This window comes from Megalops cyprinoides, chromosome 24, assembly GCF_013368585.1.
Source record: "Megalops cyprinoides isolate fMegCyp1 chromosome 24, fMegCyp1.pri, whole genome shotgun sequence".
Classification (NCBI taxonomy): Eukaryota; Metazoa; Chordata; class Actinopteri; order Elopiformes; family Megalopidae; genus Megalops; species Megalops cyprinoides.
Genome location: NC_050606.1, coordinates 54947 through 79052, shown reverse-complemented (window position 1 = coordinate 79052; position 24106 = coordinate 54947). Strand labels below are relative to the sequence as shown.

General features: G+C 50.6%; 2 protein-coding genes across 2 annotated transcripts; both read right to left on the bottom strand.

The window, feature by feature from the left end:
* Positions 1 to 558: 558 nt before the first annotated feature.
* Positions 559 to 15681, bottom strand: lig1 (ligase I, DNA, ATP-dependent). The gene is made up of 26 exons (XM_036519183.1): positions 15570 to 15681; positions 14458 to 14529; positions 13812 to 13986; positions 13433 to 13535; positions 12581 to 12943; positions 12231 to 12339; positions 11563 to 11655; positions 11417 to 11473; positions 11265 to 11323; positions 10807 to 10920; positions 10453 to 10619; positions 9806 to 9882; positions 9619 to 9710; positions 7188 to 7287; positions 6767 to 6852; positions 5527 to 5642; positions 5055 to 5150; positions 4027 to 4137; positions 3588 to 3659; positions 3364 to 3508; positions 3149 to 3231; positions 2815 to 2967; positions 2100 to 2153; positions 1340 to 1483; positions 972 to 1064; positions 559 to 875 (listed from the first exon to the last, which is right to left on the bottom strand). The coding sequence occupies exons 1-26, from the start codon at positions 15584 to 15586 to the stop codon at positions 798 to 800; spliced, it is 2829 nt and encodes a 942-aa protein (XP_036375076.1). The 5' UTR covers positions 15587 to 15681; the 3' UTR covers positions 559 to 797.
* A 711-nt stretch (positions 15682 to 16392) lies between these two features.
* On the bottom strand, positions 16393 to 23557 carry LOC118771109 (ETS domain-containing transcription factor ERF-like). Its single transcript, XM_036518987.1, has 5 exons — positions 23527 to 23557; positions 22550 to 22781; positions 17147 to 17273; positions 16869 to 16953; positions 16393 to 16706 (listed from the first exon to the last, which is right to left on the bottom strand). The coding sequence occupies exons 1-5, from the start codon at positions 23555 to 23557 to the stop codon at positions 16393 to 16395; spliced, it is 789 nt and encodes a 262-aa protein (XP_036374880.1).
* Between the last annotated feature and the right edge of the window lie 549 nt (positions 23558 to 24106).

Sequence of the window (24106 nt, the reverse complement as noted above, 5' to 3'; positions counted from 1 at the left end):
TCCCCACTTCCCCTCAACAGCCTCCAGCAGCAAAGAGCTGTCTGTATCAGAGATTTCAGAGGTGGAAGACAAGAGAAACGCTGCAGTTTGAATTTTATTCAACATTTCTGGAATGATAAACAAACTTGAATTGTGAATGGCAGAGATAAAACAAGAGAAAGAGAAAAAGAAAATCAAATTTTCCATTGGCACAAGTTGTGCACAAAGAGGACATTCTCTCCCCCCCTCCTCCCCCAATAGTCTGCTGCGGCCAAACACTTCCAAACCCACACACACTCAAAAACATAGCAACACACTAACGAGCACACATAAACCCACACACACTTCCAAATACACACATACATAAACCCACACATACACACACATGAACAAAGCAACACACCAATGAACACAAATAAACCCACACGCACTTCCAAACACAGACACAAGATCTACTGACAGCTGACCTTTGTATTTTTAGCACACAAAAGTCCTGTCTGCTTCAAAACTAAAGAAAACACCTACAGCACAAACTAAAATTACACAAGTTATGAAATACATTTTTATTTTGTTCCACCGCTGAAATTTAAAAAAAATATTTACACAATTTTGAAAAAGGTTATTGAGCACTTCGGCAGTATTTATGATTAAAGTGGCTTCCATTGTGGGAAGAGATGCTGGAGAAAGAGAAACAACCTCATAACTACTACAGAGGAGAAGCCTACAGGACTGTTCTCACATAAAGCTGAACACACTGATCTGAGCAGCCAATCGTGTGGAGGGGTGGAGACAGCTCAGCAGCTGCAGGGGGTTCTGGCTCAGTAATAATCCTCCAGACTGGGTCTGTCGCTGCCCTGGTTCTGGATCTGCTGCTGCTTGCTGTACAGATCGGCGACCTGTGACAGAAATTACACCACGAGAATGGGGTGAAGTTCCACACCGATTCTGACACAGAATCAACGCCACCCCCTCCTCGCCCCGTGCCCCCTCACCTGCGTGCCGGTCGTAGCGTCCTCCGGCTTCTTATCTTCCCTAATCCTGAGGAAGCGAGGAAAGCGCAGAGACACACCCTTCTCTGGGTCCACCTGGGCAGGGCCGGGCAGAATGTTTTCACTTTCCATCTTCTCACATATACACTTTTAGATATCAAATCTATACATTTTAAAAATATATGGATATTTTAGTCCACAAATTAATCAAATGTTCTGTTGTGTGTGATTTGTGAGGAGACAGATACATGCAGGATATGGATTATGAATGAATTGTTGTAACTACAGTACATCTGAGAAGCAAGTGAAAACCGAAAATTAGACAAGCTACAAACAAAACAGAAAAAAGTATGACGGGCATGTAAACTGACCAATCCCATGGCTGCCTTGTAAATTGGAGAGAGAGACAGGTCTGCACACTTCACTTCCCACACCTGCACCGCCTCCAGCCACACGTCCGGCTCAGCCGACTGGTCCACACGATAGTAAGAGCGAGGTTTGGGCAAGACATGGGCCTGCATAAGGAACACAGGAAAAATGATTCAATGCCTGACCTGTCGCGCATTATCATAGCAATACACTGAACACCACTTTTTAAAAAAAATTACAAGTAATTGTGTGTATTACACATGAAACTATGGGTCCTAAGGAGGGTTACACTGGTAAAGTGTTCCACAGAAAGGTACAAGGAGACCTGAGGCAGCTGCACAGCAGTGGTACTGTGGAGCTGAACAGACCCCGGACCCTTGATCTGCCCCTTTAAGAGAGGAGCGCTCCCTCCCCTTTAAGAGGAGCCCGTTTCCTCCTCCTGAAACTCTAATTTTGAGTCAAACTGAATATCAAGATTTTACAGTATTGTGGCAGAGAGGCTGGACTTTTGCTGGGGAAAGTGAGAATACCTGGCTTATCAGTATTTAGTGGGTGAAAACTCCTAGATATCTATTGGATAGCATCAGTGAGACAATCACAAAGAACAGACACCTTACTGGAATCACCTGGGTTTGCGGAAAAATGCAGCCGAGTGAAACAGTCTTGTGGGGCCATAAAGAGGAAGGTCGGCCCCAGAATAATGCAAATCTGTATCTTACAAACCCACGTCTGTACCAAAAAGAGGGCGGAATGCAGATGTACCTTAAAGAAGTTGAAGTGTTGCTCCAAATCTTCATCCTTGAAGCCTGTTCCAATCTGCAGAAAATGAGACAGAAAAAAATCAGGTTGTGTGTGTGTCTCTCTCACACACACACAGACACACACACAGACAGGCAGGCAGGTGAAAGAAACAGACAGACAGTGACAAATCGGACAGATGAGAGAATCTGACACATTTAGAGGAATGGTGTATTAAAAAATGGTCTTGTATGTTGTTATATGTATCGGCACACGGCAGAGGCATACAGCTGTATTCTGCACTCTCACACGGCTGGGTCACTGATGTCCACACCATTTGCACAAACAAGGAGCAGAGGATTTTGCTACTGTCTCTTTAAAGCGTGTCAGATCTGTGCTTTATGGGTTTTTCCATCTGTATTTTTACATTCTGAGCAGGGTGTTGCTGTCTTGGTGTTTGCTGAACACATTTGGCCTGTAAAAGAATAAGGAATAAAGAATAATCCTAGGATGCGGATAATATCTGCCTATGCAGCCCTGTGCATTACTGTGCTCACCTGTTACGCTGTGTTCCCTGAGCCTGTGTTACTGTGCTCACCTGTTACGCTGTGTTCCCTGAGCCTGTGTTACTGTGCTCACCTGTTACGTTGTGTTCCCTGAGCCTGTGTTACTGCGCTCACCTGTGTTACCGAGCTCACCTGGTGCAGGGAGTGAGGAAAGAGGACACAGGTGCTCTCACCTTGCAGATGGACTGGAACTCCTCGTTCTCCTCATCGTAACAGGCCAGCAGGAAGCCCCCGTACGCCCCGGCCCTCTTCCCCTTCCCCAGGTACGCCCCGATCACACACAGGTCCACTGTGTCCCCAACACCCTCCAGGTAGTCCTTCTTCAGCTGACAGAGAGACTGTGTGTTAGGGTCTATGATGCACTGTGTGTCAGTTCAGAGTCAGAGTGTGTGAGGACAGGTCTGCATGTCCCTTGTGTGTGTGTGAGCATGTGTGATGTGTGTGAGGTGTGCGTGTGAGAGAGATGAGTGTGTGTGTACAGTGTGTATAGTGTGTATATGGACTTGCCTTTAGCCAGTTGTGAGAGCGCTTGGCGATTTCATATGTAGCATCTTTCTCCAGAGTTTTCACCATCAGCCCCTCACATGAGTCTGAAACAGAGACAAAATGCAACCAACACACACCGCTGTACACATGCATCTAAAAACACAAATTCTCAATGACGGGGTTAAAACCACACACACTGGTGCCCTCAGCTCAATGAGTCACCCGCACACACACACCTCGGACAGACTGGTCCAGGAACTCTGCGATGATGTCGGTGTTGCTGGAGTCCAGCGCCCGAGCAAAAACAAACTCTCCCTCCCGCTCCTCAAAGCTGTCCTTCAGCAGGGCACGGCGTCGCGACAGAGGCTGCCTGACCAGAGACTGGAGAGATTGGACCTCGTCATCATCATCATCACCGTCATTACTGTCATCTTCATCTTCATCATCATCATCATCTTACCTCTCCATTTAGGTAGAGCAGGTCAAAGGCATACACACACACCTGCACCTTGATTTCAGAAGCGTCCACATCCTAAAACACACAATTCAAAATTAGACAGAAAGAGCAACAGAAAGATAAACAAATACTCAGAAAAGCAGAGTTATCCAAAGAGAGAGAGAGCAAACTCACAGCAAAGTGCAGAGAGAGAGAGAGAGAGAGAGAGAGAGGGCGCAAACTCACAGCAAAGTGCAGAGAGAGAGAGGGTGCAAACTCACAGCAAAGAGAGAGAGAGAGAGAGAGAGAGAGAGAGAGAGAGAGAGAGAGAGAGAGAGAGAGAGAGAGAGAGAGAGAGAGAGAGGGAGAGGGAGAGGGAGAGGGAGAGGGAGAGGGCGCAAACTCACAGCAAAGTGCAGAGAGAGAGAGAGCAAACTCAGAGCCAAAGTGTGCAGCTCCATACCTTTCTCTTGCGTGTGGTGAGAACCTGGAAGGGCTGAATCTGCCTCTTCTCTCTGTCCCAGGCCACCGCCTCAGAGTCTATGATGCAGGAGTGAACAGAGGCCCTCTTTACCTGAGAGAGAGAGGGGGGACACAAAACTTAAAAACTGAAATAATCATGACAAAAGATGACTCTCAGAAAAATAGGAACCCTTTGAAGACCCTGTCTTAGGGCTCCTGAACTGTATACAGCCACTGCAACATCGCACGAGAGCCATGCTTTGCCTTACAGCTTAATGCTGAAATCCCTTAGCTCCCTGACGATCCTCCTCCTTAAATATAAACCAAACATTCCTATATGTGACACCAAGAAAATGAAACCAAAACACAAACTGAATTGGACTGCTGTTGAATCCTAAAAGTCAAACTGCAACCTGGCCAAGAGAAAGACGCTCGTCAACCACTTGCTGTCTGGACAGAGAGTGGGGAGAGGAGGTGAGGGATAAGCCAACACACTTCCTCCTACACTGTGCAAAAAAACCAACAAAGAAATGACTGTGCTAGACAAGCAGTCAGCCGTCCGGGGGGGGGCTTGCAGTGGCACTGACTGTCCAGCAGGGGGCAGAAGCACAAAGCAGGACATTTACAGCACACCTATACATACATCACTTCAATTACCGCCATCACTGGGACTGTCTCCATTATACAGCTTAGCTAAAATAATTCCCTTTACTATACCAGTAAAGGTACTTTCTACAGAAAGATACCACAGACAGTACGTTATGTACACACATTATGCATAAACACTAATTTGCATTTTTGTTATACTCATTGTTTTGACAGATCATTTCTTCTAAATTGTGTTATAGCTTTTTACTATTTACTAGCACTTGCAATTTGAGTCAAACTTTTCAGTCAGCTTTGTAGTGCAATGGTATGCTGTGGTTGCAGGAATGGCGCTTTTGTTAATAAACCCACTTCACCTGAGCACCAAACACAAGCCTGAACGCAGATGCTGGTGCATTATGGGGCAGGAGGGGAGGGCAGTACCTGGGGGATGCGAGCGATGATATCGGGGTACTTGCTGGTGTTGTCCTCCTGATTGCGACTAAAGATGTGCACTTCCCCGTTCTCCAGAATATGGATCTGCACAAACACAGGTCATTAATATTAATAATCTCCAGTCATAATCTGTTCTGAATCACCTGCAGGCTCAATTACCAGATGCTACAGCCCTCAGGGGTCCAGACACTTTTATCCAGCAGCCTGTCCCTCACATGCAGACACCAGTAATGACATCATCGCCAAGAACACTGGAGAAAACAGAGAGAGCCCTCTGCCCCACAGCAGTGTGGTGTAGGGGTAAGGAGCAGCAGTGTGGTGTAGCGGTAAGGAGCAGCAGTGTGGTGTAGCGGTAAGGAGCAGCAGTGTGGTGTAGCGGTAAGGAGCAGCAGTGTGGTGTAGCGGTAAGGAGCAGCAGTGTGCAGTGAGAGAGAGTGAGAAGGAGCGAGCAGACACACACCTGGGCTCGCTCTCCATCATATTTGTACTCGCAGGTGAAGGCAGCCTCATCAAACCTCTTCATCACCTCTGACACACCTTTAGTGGGTTGGGCCAGCATGGGCTTCAGAGGAACACCTGAAAGAAAACACGCTCTGTCACACACACACACCTGAGAGAGAATACAGAGCTCTGTCACACACACACACACGCACACCTGAGAGAGAATACAGAGCTCTGTCACACACACACGCACACCTGAGAGAGAATACAGAGCTCTGTCACACACACACGCACACCTGAGAATACAGAGCTCTGTCACACACACACGCACACCTGAGAATACAGAGCTCTGTCACACACACACGCACACTCACACATGCACACCTGAGAGAATACAGAGCTCTGTCACACACACACGCACACCTGAGAGAGAATACAGAGCTCTGTCACACACACACGCACACCTGAGAATACAGAGCTCTGTCACACACACACGCACACTCACACATGCACACCTGAGAGAATACAGAGCTCTGTCACACACACACGCACACCTGAGAGAGAATACAGAGCTCTGTCACACACACACTCACACTCGCACACGCACACCTGAGAGAGAATACAGAGCTCTGTCACACACACACGCACACCTGAGAGAGAACACAGAGCTCTGTCACACACACACTCACACTCGCACACGCACACCTGAGAGAGAATACAGAGCTCTGTCACACACACACTCACACTCGCACACGCACACCTGAGAGAGAATACAGAGCTCTGTCACACACACACGCACACCTGAGAGAGAACACAGAGCTCTGTCACACACACACTCACACTCGCACACGCACACCTGAGAGAGAATACAGAGCTGTCACACACACACGCACACCTGAGAGAGAATACAGAGCTCTGTCACACACACGCACACCTGAGAGAGAATACAGAGCTCTGTCACACACACACGCACACCTGAGAGAGAATACAGAGCTCTGTCACACACACACGCACACCTGAGAGAGAATACAGAGCTCTGTCACACACACACGCACACCTGAGAGAGAATACAGAGCTCTGTCACACACACACGCACACCTGAGAGAGAATACAGAGCTCTGTCACACACACACGCACACCTGAGAGAGAATACAGAGCTCTGTCACACACACACGCACACTCGCACACGCACACCTGAGAGAGAATACAGAGCTCTGTCACACACACACTCACACACACACACACACACACACACACACCTGGGGTAAGTCTGCAGTGATTGGGCAGTTCTGCGATACCCTCCTTCAGCAGGACTGGGATGATGACATCATAGTTGGGCATCTCACTGAGAAAAAAATACAGCTACTCCAGTTACACAGTCACACACTGCAGCCCTGCCCACACACGCACCGGCCCCGCCCACACACGCACCGCCCCAGTCCACACACGCACCGGCCCCGCCCACACACGCACCGGCCCCGCCCACACACGCACCGGCCCCGCCCACACACGCACCGGCCCCGCCCACACACGCACCGGCCCCGCCCACACACGCACCGGCCCCGCCCACACACGCACTGGCCCCACCCACACACGCACCGCTCCCGCCCACACACGCACTGGCCCCACCCACACACGCACCGCTCCCGCCCACTTCATCCCTCTCTTCCTGCGTCTCACCAGTAGGTCTGTTTGAGGATCAGGGTGTTCTCCTCTATCCAGGCTTTTCTGCTCTCTACACTCCTGCTCTTTCCTGCATCCAGCACCGGGGGAGGGAACTCTGCCACACAGAACCAACACAGCGTTACTACAGCAATACTACAGCACCGACACTGCAATACTACAGCGTTATTACAGCACCAACACTGTGTTACTACAGCGCCGACACTGCAATACTACAGCATTACTACAGCACCAACACTGCAATACTACAGCGTTATTACAGCACCAACACTGTGTTACTACAGCGCCGACACTGCAATACTACAGCGTTATTACAGCACCAACACTGTGTTACTACAGCACCGACACTGCAATACTACAGCATTACTACAGCACCAACACTGCAATACTACAGCGTTATTACAGCACCAACACTGTGTTACTACAGCACCGACACTGCAATACTACAGCATTACTACAGCACCAACACTGTTACTACAGCGTTATTACAGCACCAACACTGTGTTACTACAGCACCGACACTGCAATACTACAGCATTACTACAGCACCAACACTGCAATACTACAGCGTTATTACAGCACCAACACTGTGTTACTACAGCACCGACACTGCAATACTACAGCATTACTACAGCACCAACACTGTGTTACTACAGCGTTATTACAGCACCAACACTGTGTTACTACAGCACCGACACTGCAATACTACAGCATTACTACAGCACCAACACTGCAATACTACAGCGTTATTACAGCACCAACACTGTGTTACTACAGCACCGACACTGCAATACTACAGCATTACTACAGCACCAACACTGCAATACTACAGCGTTATTACAGCACCAACACTGTGTTACTACAGCACCGACACTGCAATACTACAGCATTACTACAGCACCAACACTGTGTTACTACAGCGTTATTACAGCACCAACACTGTGTTACTACAGCACCGACACTGCAATACTACAGCGTTATTACAGCACCAACACTGTGTTACTACAGCACCGACACTGCAATACTACAGCATTACTACAGCACCAACACTGCAATACTACAGCGTTATTACAGCACCAACACTGTGTTACTACAGCGCCGATACTGCAATACTACAGCGTTACTACAGTGTTAATACAGCGTAAATGTGTCAGCCACACAGACAGATAAAAAGACAGGCAGAGACAGACAGGGAGACAGGCAGAGACAGACAGGGAGACAGACCGACAGGCAGGGAGACCGACCGACAGGCGGGGAGACCGACCGACAGGCGGGGAGACAGGCCGACAGGCGGGGAGACAGGCCGACAGGCGGGGAGACAGGCCGACAGGCGGGGAGACAGGCCGACAGGCGGGGAGACAGGCCGACAGGCGGGGAGACAGACCGACAGGCGGGGAGACAGACCGACAGGCGGGGAGACAGGCCGACAGGCGGGGAGACAGGCCGACAGGCGGGGAGACAGGCCGACAGGCGGGGAGACAGGCCGACAGGGAGACAGGCAGGGAGACAGACCGACAGGCAGGGAGACAGACCGACAGGCAGGGAGACAGGCCGACAGGCAGGGAGACAGGCCGACAGGGAGACAGGCAGGGAGACAGACCGACAGGCAGGGAGACAGACCGACAGGCAGGGAGACAGGCAGGGAGACAGACCGACAGGCAGGGAGACAGGCAGGGAGACAGGCCGACAGGCAGGGAGACAGGCCGACAGGCAGGGAGACAGGCCGACAGGCAGGGAGACAGGCCGACAGGCAGGGAGACAGGCAGGGAGACAGACCGACAGGCAGGGAGACAGACCGACAGGCAGGGAGACAGGCAGGGAGACAGACCGACAGGCAGGGAGACAGGGAGACAGGCAGACAGGCAGGGAGACAGGGAGACAGGCAGACAGGCAGGGAGACAGGCAGGGAGGGAGACAGACAGGCAGGGAGACAGACAGGCAGGGAGACAGACAGGCAGGGAGACAGACAGGCAAGCAGACAGGCAGGGAGACAGGCAGACAGGCAGGGAGACAGGCAGACAGACAGGCAGGGAGACAGGCAGGGAGACAGGCAGACAGGCAGGGAGACAGGCAGGCAGGCAGGGAGACAGGCAGACAGGCAGGGAGACAGGCAGGCAGGCAGGGAGACAGGCAGACAGGCAGGGAGACAGGCAGACAGGCAGACAGGCAGGGAGACAGGCAGACAGACAGGCAGGGAGACAGGCAGACAGGCAGGGAGACAGGCAGGGAGACAGGCAGACAGGCAGGGAGACAGGCAGACAGGCAGGGAGACAGGCAGACAGACAGGGAGACAGGCAGACAGGCAGACAGGCAGGGAGACAGGCAGACAGGCAGGGAGACAGGCAGACAGGCGGGGAGACAGGCAGACAGGCGGGGAGACAGGCAGACAGGCGGGGAGACAGGCAGACAGACAGGCAGGGAGACAGACCTTGTCCGGGAGGCGTCAGACAGACAGCCTGACTCAGAGCCGCCAGCACACTCTGCTCTGCCAGTCCGACCCGCAGCTTCCCAGCCAGAGACCTGCAGCACAGAGACCAATCCTCATCAGCCAATCAGAACGCTGCAACAGCGGCAGGTGTAACACAGGGGATGGGCAGGGCTAAAAGGTAACTCACCTGACGATGTATCTGGCTTCGGAATGTCTGCAGGCTACAAAAAGGCCTTTAATGATGTCAATCTTCTTATTCATGGACTTGCAGAGGAGAGGAGATTTGCACAGACATAAATACTTCCAAGGGACATGTTGCACATTTCAACATATTAACACTTTTATCCTGTGAATGCCTGTGCAGGAGGGTCTGTGAAGCAGCAGATAATACTACACCCAATACAACAGTGTATTTCCTGCCGGGCGGGGAGAGACGGGCGGTCCAGCATCCGGGGCAAAGTCAGCCAGCTAACATTACCTTCCGGAGTTTCATTCAGAAGCTGCAGTGTTTTTCTTACTTTAAGCAGCCCTGTGGCATCATGAGGAGGCGATTGCAGTCCTCCGAGACCCTGTCACAGCCAATCACAGCATGCTACAGCACTAAGGCCTCTCATTGGAGGAGCACATCCCAGCCGCTCGCAGGCACCTAATCACAACCAAAGCCCTGCCCCTGTGGGTCACAGTCGCCTGATAAAGCTGGGCTCGAACCCGGCCCACAGAGGCCAGCCTGCACTCAGCATTCAGAGCTGTATGTCAGGCTTCCCTGCGCAGAACATGCAGGTGCAGCACTGAGCTCTGTTGCCATGGCTACAGCGGTCACATTGCCATACTCACAGCATTGCCGCTCATCTTGGCGATCTCCTTCAGCTTGCTGAACACACCCGCTGCTGTCAGACTGGCTGGTGCAAACATCATTCTCTGGTTGCTACGGGAACTTTCAGCCACCAATCCCAAATCCCCCTTCTCCTGAGCCTCCACCTTGATTTTGTCCAGCTGTCGCCCTGGAGACAAAAAACGCTTTAAACTCCCGGCTGTGATGAGAAGAGCTCTCGCTCCAGAAACACACTTTCAGTCACTTTTGCAGAATTAGCTGTAGTGCTGATAATGATTTATCCAGAATAAGGTTATTCCATTACAATCAGAACAATGTCAAATTAGCCAGTTTCTCTGGGTGACTGCAGGCCTTACCTGTTGCCTGAGCAACAGCCCGCATCAGTACCGTCTCTCCGACACCGAGCTCCACCCCCAGGTAGGCGGGGCCCAGCTGGTTCAGACACAGGTACACACAGCACAGCAGGTCGTCTGGAAGAGAACCCAGGAGAAGCGCTCAGAACACACACTCTACAGTCCCCACACACACACACACACACACACACACACACACAGATCACTACACAAACGCTACACACATACATCACTACCCACATATATATACATATCACTACACAAACGCTACACATTTACATACAAACACTATACACACTACACACACCCATACATCACTACACACTCCCTATATACACACCCATACACACTATGAATGAACACTATGCGTGCAGTCACTAACATACAAACAATACCATAAAAAAAAAACAAACACTGTACACATAATTATCACTCAAAAACCGTATATTTTACACACAGACCTGGAGAGAGGGCAATCACAGAGCGCAGCAGGTTGGACAGGGTCTCGATGTTCTTCAGTCTGGAGAGTGAAGGAGGTAAGATACAGCTCAGACCTCAAGACAGAAAATGTCAGAGACCCTCCTTCCCCAAAGTGCTGAGGGAGAGCTCATACCTGCCTGATTCCTCCTCTATCTTCTCTAAGGTACGCGCCACAGCCAGGTAGGGGACTCTGAGACAGAGAGAGCAGCCATGACTCTGCACCTCACAGGCAAACACTCACACAGCAGCTGTCCCTCAAAGCAGCGGCGCAAGGCTGACCTCTGACCCCGACTCCAGCAGGCGTGCTCCACAGGGTGATAGTTGGGTTGGGACGGGTCATACGCAGCATGGCCGAGACCTGACACTTTCACACTGAAGGAGAGCAAGTAACACAGCGGGTACACACAGAGAGATTAACACGGCAGGTACACACACAGATTAACACAGCGGGTACAGACAGAGATATTAACACGTCAGGTACACACACAGATTAACACAGCGGGTACAGACAGAGATATTAACACAGCGGGTACACACACAGATTAACACAGCGGGTACACACAGAGAGATTAACACAGCGGGTACACACAGAGAGATTAACACAGCGGGTACACACACAGATTAACACAGCGGGTACACACAGAGATATTAACACAGAGGGTACACACAGAGATATTAACACAGAGGGTACACACAGAGAGATTAACACAGAGGGTACACACAGAGAGATTAACACAGAGGGTACACACAGAGAGATTAACACAGCGGGTACACACAGAGAGATTAACACAGCAGGTACACACAGAGATTAACACAGCGGGTACACACCAGTGCGCAGAGATTGTAAGATACTCGTACACTAACAGAGAGAGGCTCTTCACCATAAGGAGGCAGGTGTCTGTTCTTGCATGCACACAGAAAGCTGATCAAACACCAGCATCTCCTACCTGCTCATCCTATCTCTCTCCCCAGAGGGTCTGTCTTCTTTCTCTCCCTCCTTCACTTTGCTTCTCTCCTCCTCCTCTTTCTCCAGCTTCACTGCCACTTTCCGAGGCGCTGCAGCAGAGGCCACAGCTGTTTTTATTTTATATATTTGACAGAAGTGAAGTGAATAATCAGGGAATTTGAGCGGGAGTGAGCCCTCCTCTTTCAATACGTCACGGGATCTTTCTTTCTAACTTTGCTTAGAGGGATGCCTGCCCCCTACTGGCCCAACACTGGCAGCAGCATGCTGGTTGGGGGGGGGGGGGGGGGGGGGGGGGGGGGGGGGACATGGCACAGGAGGAAAGTGACTCACCGAAGAAGCTGCTGATGAAGCTTTTCTTTGACGACTGCACCTTTTCCCCCTCCTCTGTCTCTCTCTCCTCCTCTGCATCCATTCCCTGATGCTCCTCCCTCTTCTCTTCCTTTATTCTCTCCTCCTCTCTCTCCTCCTCTGCCTCTTCCTCTCTCTCCTCCTTGTCTTCGTCGCCGCCTTCACCCGAGAGAAAATAAAGAGTGCTGAGAGAGACGACAGAGAAGACGGGAGCAAACAGGCAGAAATCCCCCTCACCCGTCACCACCGGGATGCCATCCATCTTGGGCCTCTTCCTCTCTTGCTGCTCCTCCTCCTCAGGACAGGCTGTCTTTTCTAGCTTTCTCTTTGGGAACTGTTTCCTTGCTAAAGAGAGTGAGAGAGAGAAAGGGAGAGAGGGAGAGTGGGAGAAAAGGGAAAAGGAGAGAAGGAGAAAGGTCAGGTCTAGAGAGCTCTGTAGTTTGCATTAAGAATGATACCTTCTCAGTGTGGATGACTCCACAGCAATGTGAGACAGCCATTTCATCAGAGAAAGCGAGAGTGAGGGTAGCTAGCACTTGAAAACTGAGTATCTAATTATCATTACAATGTTCTCAGAGATTAGACGGTGAGAACCCAACAGCACAATAAGCAGCTTAAAGTGGAATTTATTGCATAGTCTTATCTGTCATCTTCCACAGCAGACAATGAGCCTCTGCCAGCCTTCCCATCAGCAGGTGGTGCCCTCAGCACCTCTATCTCAGACAGCTGCATCTACAGCACAGCCATACTCACGCTCAGTGTAACTGCAAGGCAGCTCGGAGGGCATTAGAGGTGGGGCTATTTCAAACTGATCTGATTGACAGGCAGACTGACCAGTCCTGCGCTTAGGGATCCCGGGTGGGGAGGCGGATGATGGGGTAACCACAGTAACAAGATCAGCTGGAGAAACTGGAGAAGCAGCAGCGATGGGCGCCCCCTGGAGGAGAGCAAAGTGCAGAACAGACACAGGTTTTAACCAGTGCTGCGGTGTCACAGGACTCATACGCATTATTTGAGCAAAACAAGAAGTGGTGGCTAAGCTTTGGGTGAAATATTAAATGTAAGAAATGCTGTATGTGCAAACATGTATGGCATCATGGCACAGGGCACTTCACTCACAGTGTTTAAGTCCTGCATGCTTATTTACTGAGACACAAAGCATTCAAAATCAGAGGTCTGCTTTGACCTGTAGCTTCACCACAGGTGGCCTCACCGTGTCCTGTGGGGGCGGAGCTGCATTTCCGGGACCCTGTTCAGCCACCTGCTCTTTCCCGGCTGCATCCTCCTCATCGCTGTCTAGGATTGGCCGGCTGCGCTTACCGCATTTCTTGACTGGCGAATCGGAATCTTGAAATCCATTTTGCGGTTTGAGTGGAGACTTAATGGGTCTGAAGAGGAGAAACATGCAGGTCAGTAAAGCGCAGCCCTGAGTCTTCCTTCCGCATGAACATGGAAAACACGTTCAGCTACATGATTGATACCAAGCACAGGCCCAGTGTGAAGAATCCTACATCCTAGGGCTAAATATCACCAATATGACCCCCTTATTTTACTGATTCAATTGAACAGAAAACCCTGTTTCACTCAGACTCACTCTGCTGTGTAACGTTTGTGCAGCTTTGAAAACCCCTCTGCAATGGCAGAAAGTGGCACTTCACATATGAAAGCTGAATAGGACAGGATTCACACTGCACATGTTAAAGATGAATATGAGATATGATACGCTGGAAACGCATGAATATGAGATATGATACTCTGGACACACATGAAATCTGAGTATGAGATATGATACGCATGAACACTTTTCACAAAGCCATGCAGAGGTGGCAGCTAGGACAGCTTTGGGAGGGAATCTGTACTCTGTTCTGGCTTCTGCTGGGACACTGCTCTCCTCCTCCTTCCTCTTCGCCTTCATGGGCTGAAAGAAAGACCTGCAGGGAAAAAGAAAAAGTCTCTTTTTGGCTGCTCCGTGAGGGAGTAACTCTTCCTCTTGAATACGGCATCTGATACCCTGCTTAAGCCTGAAGCCCTTAAGATGCCTGCTATCTGGCACTTCAGAAAACCAACTCTACTGCATAATATAACAACCCCCACCTGTGCGCTGCTCTGAAAGCAAACAGCAGGGGAGGCAGCACAGAAACACAGGCGACACTAAAGACTGTTTCACATCAAACAGGACAGCACCTTTGCAAGATAAATGCAAGAAAATGGTTAAGCACAAAACACAACTGCAAGTACAAATTTTGGCAGAAGATACGCGTGTTTTCAAACAGCGACTACAGTGACGTTCAGGCATATGCAACATTCGCCTGTTACATATACTGTAATGTTTATGGCAACATTTGTTATTTGGAAAGCATTTAAAACGTCAATATAAGGACCTTGTTTGTGTTTGTGCTGGGACACATCTCGATATATTTCTCATAATGAAGTAACTTTATCAGATATCTGTAAGTAAACAAAGACATGCATGGAGCCCCACAATGCACCTCTGCAGCTCCGCGCGCTGCTGCATGACGTCAGGCGGGCATGGCTGCGCAGATCTGCCGGTCGCACGGGAACGGCGCGCATTCACTTGTACACACACATAAATATGCACTTTACATTTTTAAAGCTGCCCGCGCTGATCCAGTTTAAACTTTACTGAAAACACTGGATATGCATGAGAAGGTCCGTTTACGGAACTGATCACAGTCAGTCAGCGGCGCACAGCCCGGCGCAGAACCGGACCGCAGATCCTCCATGATCAGGTCCGTTTCGGGCCAGAGCAGCTCTGGGATCAGATATAATCATATCAGCCAGTCAGATAACATGATTAACTTTAGCTGATAAAGCGGTAAAACAGACTGATCACGTTAACAAGCAGGCTAGCGCAGGCTAGCTAAACATGCACACACGGCACATACGCGCTCCTCTCAGCCCTGCAAGCGCAATGCCTCGCCGTACCTGAGCACATGGATGTTTTACTTACGCTATGCTTCGCTGCATGATAACGCCTTATTCTGCTTCCCTGCTATCCGTAAATGCGTTAAATCTCCTGTGAGCTGCAACACTCCGCTGTCAGGAACATTACCCGCGCTTCCTACTGAAAATGAAGCGCCAAAATGACGTCAAAGCCGCGGTCTGGGGGCTGGCGGCTGAATGTGGGGCCGCCCCCTGCTGGGCTGGAGTCAGAAACGCAGCGGGGGCGATGGTGGGACTGGAATACTTCGTATGTTGGACTCTGAAGTTTCAGAAACGAGATTTGTATTTGATTTATTGCGCTGTTTTCCATAAAGCTTTTTTATTTGATGATAATGGCTTTTACTGTTCAGCCATTATGACACCAGCAACACAGAGTACTTAAGACAGACCCAACACACATTTTATTACATACTGCAGTAGCGTCACACATGTATGAAGTAAAGTACACATCTATGCCATTGCAGTGTTGCTATGGAGACAGTAAGTTACACATCTATGCCATTGCAGTGTTGCTATGGAGACAATAAATTACACATCTATGCCATTGTAATGTTGCTATGGAGACAGTAAGTCACACTTCTATGTCACTGTAATATTCTCACTTACACAACAGTGTGCACATTCTTGTCATGCTTTAAAATACACTGTTTTGCACACAAGCTTGATAATACAGCAAAGTGAAAAAATATGAAAATTATGCGTTTCCATTGGTTGTCTTTGATTCAGTTTATCATGTTGTTTTACTTATTTCAATATGTTGCCTGAAGACCATTATTTGTCAGAATACAAATATAAAAAAAATATATACACAGCTCTATCGTAATGTTCTTTCAGATGATAAAGTGCACCTCCCGGGTAGAGAGCTGCTGTCCTTCTCCAACCCCCACCTCTCCTTTCCTCTGCTCTCCTTCCTGCCCCCCGCCAGCTGTGGGGCAGTTACTCAGACTCCAGCCATTCAGAGCTGGGGTGAAGTGCAGAGAGGGGCTGACAGACGGCAGGTCTGTGAGCCATGATTGGCTGGTCCTCACAGGAGGCGGGACAGAGAGGTAAGGAAGCTGCCCCTGTAGCGCGAAGGTGGGTGGGGAGGGGAGGGGCTTAGGGAGAGAGTATGGCAGCAGGAGAGGGTGTGGAATGGAGTGTGCAGCTGCCAATCAAGAGAGAGATGCAGAAGTGTCATTCACTGTGCAATAAAGAGATGCAGTTTATTATTAGGATTCTATTATGGTTTATTTTATGAAATGAGACTGGCTCCTTAAGCTCCTTTGAGGCCTTTGAGGTTATTGAGGTGTACAGTTTTATCTCTTACCTCTTTCCAGAGCCGCCTCCCTCCCCGCCCCGCACAGAGACCCCCGGCCCTCAGAGGAGATGAGAGGCAGCTGCAGAGCTGCACTCTGAACCGGGGGGGTGGGTGGGGGGGGGCAGAGATTCATCAGAAGGCTGAACACACATGTCTATTAAATGCCCATTAAAACTGAGTGTGTGTGTGTTTGTGTGCGTGTGTGTGTGTGTGTGTGTGTGTGAGTGAGTGAGTGTGTGTGAGTGTCTGTGTGTGTGTGAGAGAGAGCAGGGTGTGTGGAAACTGACCTGAGGGCAGGGCAGATGGTAGGGTGGGTATCCTGGGTAGTTTATGAGGATCATTTTGCTGAAGTTGAACTTGTATGTAAACCTCTTCCCTTTGGTCTTATGCAGGATTCTCTTGTTGTAGTAGTACCTGTGTGAGCAGAGCAAGGCCATGAAGTTACACTGTCCTTACAGGCCTGTGTGTAGCAAAGAGTGAGTGAGTGTGTGTGTGTGTGTGTGTGTGTGTACGCGTATGTTTGTGTGTGTGTGTGTGTGTGTGCATGCACGTGTTCGTGTGCGTGTGCATGCGTATGGTCGTGTGCATGTGTGTGTGTGTGTGTGTGTATGTTCACTGGGGCTTAGACCTGCATTTTGGGATCACCTGTTCCCTGTCCGTACTGAGGTGCATTGGTTTGTGCTTCTGGCCAAACTTCAGGATAGAATCGGCCACTAAAGGACTGTTGTCTCTGCGTGTGAAATAAGCATGATGTAAAGATCAGAGCTGCTGCTTTGTCTGCCAGAGCTGAACGAGAGGTTCAGCTGTGTCTGACCCGTCTCACTGCACTGCTTCAGGCTCCGTTTATCAGGTTGTTTTTATTTACTGACACTCAACACCCAGCCAGGTTTAGGCTCCGCTAAGATTAGGCTAGCCTGTAGGCTAGGACTAAGACTACACGAAGGTTATGCTTGTCTGCAGTTTAGCTTAGCTGTTCTCCTTTACTGCAATTTCTCATTATTTACTTTCAACGCAAGCAAGCCAGGTCGTAAAACCATGTGAGAGAGCATGTGCAAGTGTGAGTGTGTATCTGTGAAAGTGTGTGTATGGGTGTGTATATAGTGTGAGTGTGTGTCTGTGAGAGTGTGTATGGGTGTGTATATAGTGTGAGCGTGTGTCTGTGAGAGTGTGTATGTAGTGTGTCTGTGTGTGCATATATATGTATATACAGTGGTGTGCGAGAGTTGGGGTGGTGTGTGTGTGTGAGTTGGGGTGGTGTGTGTGTGTGTGTGTGTGTGTGTGTGTGTGTGTGTGTGTGTGTGAGTTGGGGTGGTGTGTGTATGTGTGTGAGAGTTGGGGTGCTGTGTGTGTGTGAGAGTTGGGGTGCTGTGTGTGTGTGAGAGTTGGGGTGGTGTGTGTGTGTGTGAGAGAGTTGGGGTGCTGTGTGTGTGTGTGTGTGAGAGAGTTGGGGTGGTGTGTGTGAGAGTTGGGGTGCTGTGTGTGTGTGTGTCTGAGAGTTGGGGTGGTATGTGTGTGTGTGTGAGAGTTGGGGTGGTGTGTGTATGTGTGAGAGAGTTGGGGTGGTATGTGTGTGTGAGTTGGGGTGGTGTGTGTGTGTGTGTGTGTGTGTGTGTGAGAGAGTTGGGGTGCTGTGTGTGTGTGAGAGTTGGGGTGCTGTGTGTGTGTGAGAGTTGGGGTGCTGTGTGTGAGAGTTGGGGTGCTGTGTGTGTGTGTGTGAGAGTTGGGGTGCTGTGTGTGTGAGAGTTGGGGTGGTGTTTGTATGTGTGTGAGAGTTGGGGTGGTGTGTGTGTGAGAGAGTTGGGGTGGTGTGTGTATGTGTGTGAGAGTTGGGGTGCTGTGTGTGTGAGAGAGTTGGGGTGCTGTGTGTGTGTGAGAGTTGGGGTGGTGTGTGTGTGTGTGAGAGAGTTGGGGTGCTGTGTGTGTGTGTGTGAGAGAGAGTTGGAGTGGTGTGTGTGAGAGTTGGGGTGCTGTGTGTGTGTGTGTCTGAGAGTTGGGGTGGTGTGTGTGTGTGTGTGTGAGAGTTGGGGTGGTGTGTGTATGTGTGAGAGAGTTGGGGTGGTGTGTGTGTGTGTCTGAGAGTTGGGGTGGTGTGTGTGTATGTGTGTGTGAGTTGGGGTGGTGTGTGTGTGTGTGTGAGAGAGAGTTGGGGTGCTGTGTGTGTGAGAGTTGGGGTGGTGTGTGTGTGTGAGAGTTGGGGTGCTGTGTGTGTGAGAGTTGGGGTGCTGTGTGTGTGTGTGTGTATGTGAGAGTTGGGGTGCTGTGTGTGTGAGAGTTGGGGTGCTGTGTGTGTGAGAGTTGGGGTGCTGTGTGTGTGTGTGTGTATGTGAGAGTTGGGGTGCTGTGTGTGTGAGAGTTGGGGTGGTGTTTGTATGTGTGTGAGAGTTGGGGTGGTATGTGTGTGAGAGAGTTGGGGTGGTGTGTGTGTGTGTGTGTGTGTGAGAGAGTTGGGGTGGTGTGTGTGTGTGAGTTGGGGTGGTGTGTGTGTGAGAGTTGGGGTGCTGTGTGTGTGTGAGAGAGAGAGTTGGGGTGGTGTGTGTGTGTGTGTGTGTGTGTGAGAGAGTTGGGGTGCTGTATGTGTGAGAGTTGGGGTGCTGTGTGTGTGTGTGTGTGAGAGTTGGGGTGCTGTGTGTGTGAGAGTTGGGGTGGTGTTTGTATGTGTGTGAGAGTTGGGGTGCTGTGTGTGTGTGTGTGAGAGAGTTGGGGTGGTGTGTGTGTGTGTGAGAGTTGGGGTGCTGTGTGTGTGTGTGTGTGTGTGTGTGTGAGAGTTGGGGTGCTGTGTGTGTGTGTGTGTGTGTGTGTGAGAGTTGGGGTGGTGTGTGTGTGTGTGTGTGTGTGTGTGTGTGTGTGAGAGAGAGTTGGGGTGCAGTGTGTGTGTGAGAGTTGGGGTGCTGTGTGTGTGTGTGTGTGTGTGTGTGAGAGAGTTGGGGTGGTGTGTGTGTGTGTGTGTGTGTGAGAGAGAGTTGGGGTGCAGTGTGTGTGTGAGAGTTGGGGTGCTGTGTGTGTGTGTGTGTGTGTGAGAGAGTTGGGGTGCTGTGTGTGTGTGAGAGTTGGGGTGCTGTGTGTGTGTGAGAGTTGGGGTGCTGTGTGTGTGTGAGAGAGTTGGGGTGCTGTGTGTGTGTGTGTGTGAGAGAGTTGGGGTGCTGTGTGTGTGAGAGAGTTGGGGTGCTGTGTGTGAGAGAGTTGGGGTGGTGTGTGTGTGTGAGAGTTGGGGTGCTGTGTGTGTGTGTCTGAGAGTTGGGGTGGTGTGTGTGTGTGAGAGTTGGGGTGCTGTGTGTGTGTGTGTCTGAGAGTTGGGGTGGTGTGTGTGTGTGTGTGAGAGTTGGGGTGGTGTGTGTATGTGTGTGTGAGTTGGGGTGGTGTGTGTGTGTGTGTGTGTGTGAGAGAATTGGGGTGCTGTGTGTGTGTGAGAGTTGGGGTGGTGTGTGTGTGTGAGAGTTGGGGTGCTGTGTGTGTGAGAGTTGGGGTGCTGTGTGTGTGTGTGTGTGAGAGTTGGGGTGCTGTGTGTGTGAGAGTTGGGGTGGTGTTTGTATGTGTGTGAGAGTTGGGGTGCTGTGTGTGTGAGAGAGTTGGGGTGGTGTGTGTGTGTGTGTGTGTGTGTGTGTGTGTGAGAGAGTTGGGGTGCTGTGTGTGTGTGAGTTGGGGTGGTGTGTGTGTGAGAGTTGGGGTGCTGTGTGTGTGAGAGTTGGGGTGGTGTTTGTATGTGTGTGAGAGTTGGGGTGGTGTGTGTGTGAGAGAGTTGGGGTGGTGTGTGTGTGTGTGTGTGTGTGTGTGTGTGTGTGTGTGTGTGAGAGAGTTGGGGTGCTGTGTGTGTGTGAGTTGGGGTGGTGTGTGTGTGAGAGTTGGGGTGCTGTGTGTGTGTGTGTGAGAGAGTTGGGTGGTGTGTGTGTGTGTGTGTGTGAGAGTTGGGGTGCTGTGTGTGTGTGTGTGTGTGTGAGAGTTGGGGTGCTGTGTGTGTGTGTGTGTGTGAGAGAGTTGGGGTGGTGTGTGTGTGTGTGTGTGTGTGTGTGTGAGAGTTGGGGTGCTGTGTGTGTGTGTGTGTGTGTGAGAGAGAGTTGGGGTGGTGTGTGTGTGTGTCTGTGTGTGAGAGAGAGTTGGGGTGCAGTGTGTGTGTGAGAGTTGGGGTGCTGTGTGTGTGTGTGTGTGTGTGAGAGAGAGTTGGGGTGCTGTGTGTGTGTGAGAGTTGGGGTGCTGTGTGTGTGTGAGAGTTGGGGTGCTGTGTGTGTGTGTGTGTGTGAGAGAGAGTTGGGGTGCTGTGTGTGTGTGAGAGTTGGGGTGGTGTGTGTGTGTGAGAGAGTTGGGGTGCTGTGTGTGTGTGTGTGTGTGTGTGAGAGAGTTGGGGTGCTGTGTTTGTGAGAGAGTTGGGGTGCTGTGTGTGTGAGAGTTGGGGTGGTGTGTGTGTGTGAGAGTTGGGGTGCTGTGTGTGTGTGTCTGAGAGTTGGGGTGGTGTGTGTGTGAGAGTTGGGGTGCTGTGTGTGTGTGTGTCTGAGAGTTGGGGTGGTGTGTGTGTGTGTGAGAGAGTTGGGGTGGTGTGTGTATGTGTGTGTGAGTTGGGGTGGTGTGTGTGTGTGTGTGTGTGAGAGAATTGGGGTGCTGTGTGTGTGTGAGAGTTGGGGTGGTGTGTGTGTGTGAGAGTTGGGGTGCTGTGTGTGTGAGAGTTGGGGTGCTGTGTGTGTGTGTGAGAGAGAGTTGGGGTGCTGTGTGTGTGAGAGTTGGGGTGGTGTTTGTATGTGTGTGAGAGTTGGGGTGGTGTGTGTGTGAGAGAGTTGGGGTGGTGTGTGTGTGTGTGTGTGTGTGTGTGTGTGTGTGTGTGTGTGTGTGTGTGTGTGTGTGTGTGTGTGAGAGAGAGTTGGGGTGCTGTGTGTGTGTGAGTTGGGGTGGTGTGTGTGTGAGAGTTGGGGTGCTGTGTGTGTGTGTGTGAGAGAGTTGGGGTGGTGTGTGTGTGTGTGTGTGTGAGAGTTGGGGTGCTGTGTGTGTGTGTGTGTGTGTGTGAGAGTTGGGGTGCTGTGTGTGTGTGAGAGTTGGGGTGCTGTGTGTGTGTGTGTCTGTGTGTGAGAGTTGGGGTGCTGTGTGTGTGTGAGAGTTGGGGTGCTGTGTGTGTGTGTGTGTGTGTGTGAGAGTTGGGGTGGTGTGTGTGTGTGAGAGTTGGGGTGCAGTGTGTGTGTGAGAGTTGGGGTGGTGTGTGTGTGAGAGTTGGGGTGCTGTGTGTGTGTGTGTGTGAGAGAGTTGGGGTGCTGTGTGTGTGTGAGAGTTGGGGTGCTGTGTGTGTGTGAGAGTTGGGGTGGTGTGTGTGTGTGTGTGTGTGTGAGAGAGAGTTGGTGCTGTGTGTGTGTGAGAGTTGGGGTGGTGTGTGTGTGTGTGAGAGTTGGGGTGCTGTGTGTGTGTGTGTGAGAGAGTTGGGGTGCTGTGTGTGTGTGAGAGTTGGGGTGGTGTGTGTGTGTGTGTGTGTGAGAGAGAGTTGGGGTGCTGTGTGTGTGTGAGAGTTGGGGTGGTGTGTGTGTGTGTGAGAGTTGGGGTGCTGTGTGTGTGTGAGAGTTGGGGTGCTGTGTGTGTGTGCGTGTGTGTGTGTGTGTGAGAGTTGGGGTGCTGTGTGTGTGTGTGTGTGTGTGTGTGTGTGTGTGTGTGTGAGAGTTGGGGTGCTGTGTGTGTGTGAGAGTTGGGGTGGTGTGTGTGTGTGTGAGAGTTTGTCTCACCTCAGTGCCCTGCTCAGCTTGTCGTAGTTCATATGCGGTTTCCCCTTCCTTTCCCCCCACAGTCGGGCCAGTCTCTCAGGGTCACGGATCACAAACTCACCCCACTCCCCCCCCCACCCAATCGCCCCGCCCTCCCCCTGCCCCAGCAGCTCCAGCAGGAAGTGCCACAGCTGCACCTGGCGGGACCCAGGTGACCAGGCCGGCTTGTAGGCCCAATCAGGGAACAGCACTGCTGCAGAGAGACAGGCACAGGCCAATCAGGGAGCAGCACTGCTGCAGACAGACAGACACAGGCCAATCAGAGAACAGCACTGTTGCAGACAGACAGGCACAGGCCAATCAGGGAACAGCACTGCTGCAGAGAGACAGGCACAGGCCAATCAGGGAACAGCACTGCTTTATGAGTGAGGGGAACAGGCCAATCGAGGAAAAGCTGCATGAGCCCTTTCAGTTAGGAGCAGCAGCAGGGAGAGTGTGCACTGCCGCTGACCAGCTCTGTCCAATCTGAACAATAATCCAGTGTTAAACAGCTTAATATTTTACTGGGGAAGTTTGGGTTAATTTGGGTTGATATGCACTGCTGGGGAAATCAGACAGGCCTTTGTGTTCCAGCCCAGCTCCTTCCAACCGTCCCACACTGCTGATGCAGCACAGAGAGAGAGAGAGGGCACACTGGCACACAACCTTCGCAGAAGCCCATCAGAGTCACAGGTACAAATACAGTTCACAGATCAAAGCATAACTTTAGGCTTAGGCGTGAGGTCAGAGGGTTAAAGGTTAGGGTTAGAATTACACCTTTGGATAATAACAACAATATAGTCTTTTGCAGGCAAAACGACAAACTACTGAACTGACCTCTGGTCCAGTAAGGGGAAGAAACTGATGCCATAGGAGAATTACAGCTGCACTGCATCTGTGGAAAACCTTCATCATTATTATCATTATCATCACCATTAACATAATCACAGTGGCCTTACTCAGCATCACCATCACCACCATCACCATCATGATGAGGACGATGGTCACCGTCAAGATGATGTTGAAATTCCTTCTTTTACCATGAGATTCTGGCTCTGTTTCTCCTCGAGTGCCACAGTGGCAAAGTGAGTGGGACAGACTCTGTTAAACTCGAGGAGAAACGGAGCCAGAATCTCATGGTAAAAGAGGGAATTTGCAGAATCAAAACTGAAAAAATGCTGAAGGAGAGTAAGAGAGAAGCAGCTGCAGAAGCAGCAGTTTTGGAATTTGTCATTTTACTTGAATTTTCTTTTTCACCTTTAGTGGGGGTTGCCACTGAAGTGCCCTGTAGTGACCGGATTGGAATGCCAGGGTCACATGGCCGTTATTTCTCTGGGGTACAGGTAAAAGGAAAAATAAAAGTAAAACCCTCCCCTTCACACTCTTGCTGTACCTCCAAAACACTTTTTTTTAGGAAAGAACGCATTTTTAAAAAAGGATTTGATGTTTTCAATGAACTTTATTTCTTTCAAAGTGAAACAGTGGAAAACAATGAAGACGGGAGGTTTCAAGTTAGATGAAATAACACTTACTCCGCTA

Bases quoted from the DNA above. Each gene is read 5' to 3' on its own strand.
- lig1 (XM_036519183.1), bottom strand. The intron at 13,987-14,457 runs GTACAGATTCCC...TCTCCTCTTCAG, and splicing joins CCAGCAGAAGCCAGAACAGA to ACCCATTAAGTCTCCACTCA. The intron at 9,711-9,805 runs GTGAGTTACCTT...TCTGTGCTGCAG, and splicing joins GAAGCCAGATACATCGTCAG to GTCTCTGGCTGGGAAGCTGC.
- LOC118771109 (XM_036518987.1), bottom strand. From the start codon at position 23,557: ATGATGGTGATGGTGGTGATGGTGATGCTGA. The intron at 22,782-23,526 runs GTAAGGCCACTG...GTCTCTCTGCAG, and splicing joins GGTGGTGATGGTGATGCTGA to CAGTGCTGTTCCCTGATTGG. The intron at 16,954-17,146 runs GTCAGTTTCCAC...CCCCCGGTTCAG, and splicing joins ACCATCTGCCCTGCCCTCAG to AGTGCAGCTCTGCAGCTGCC.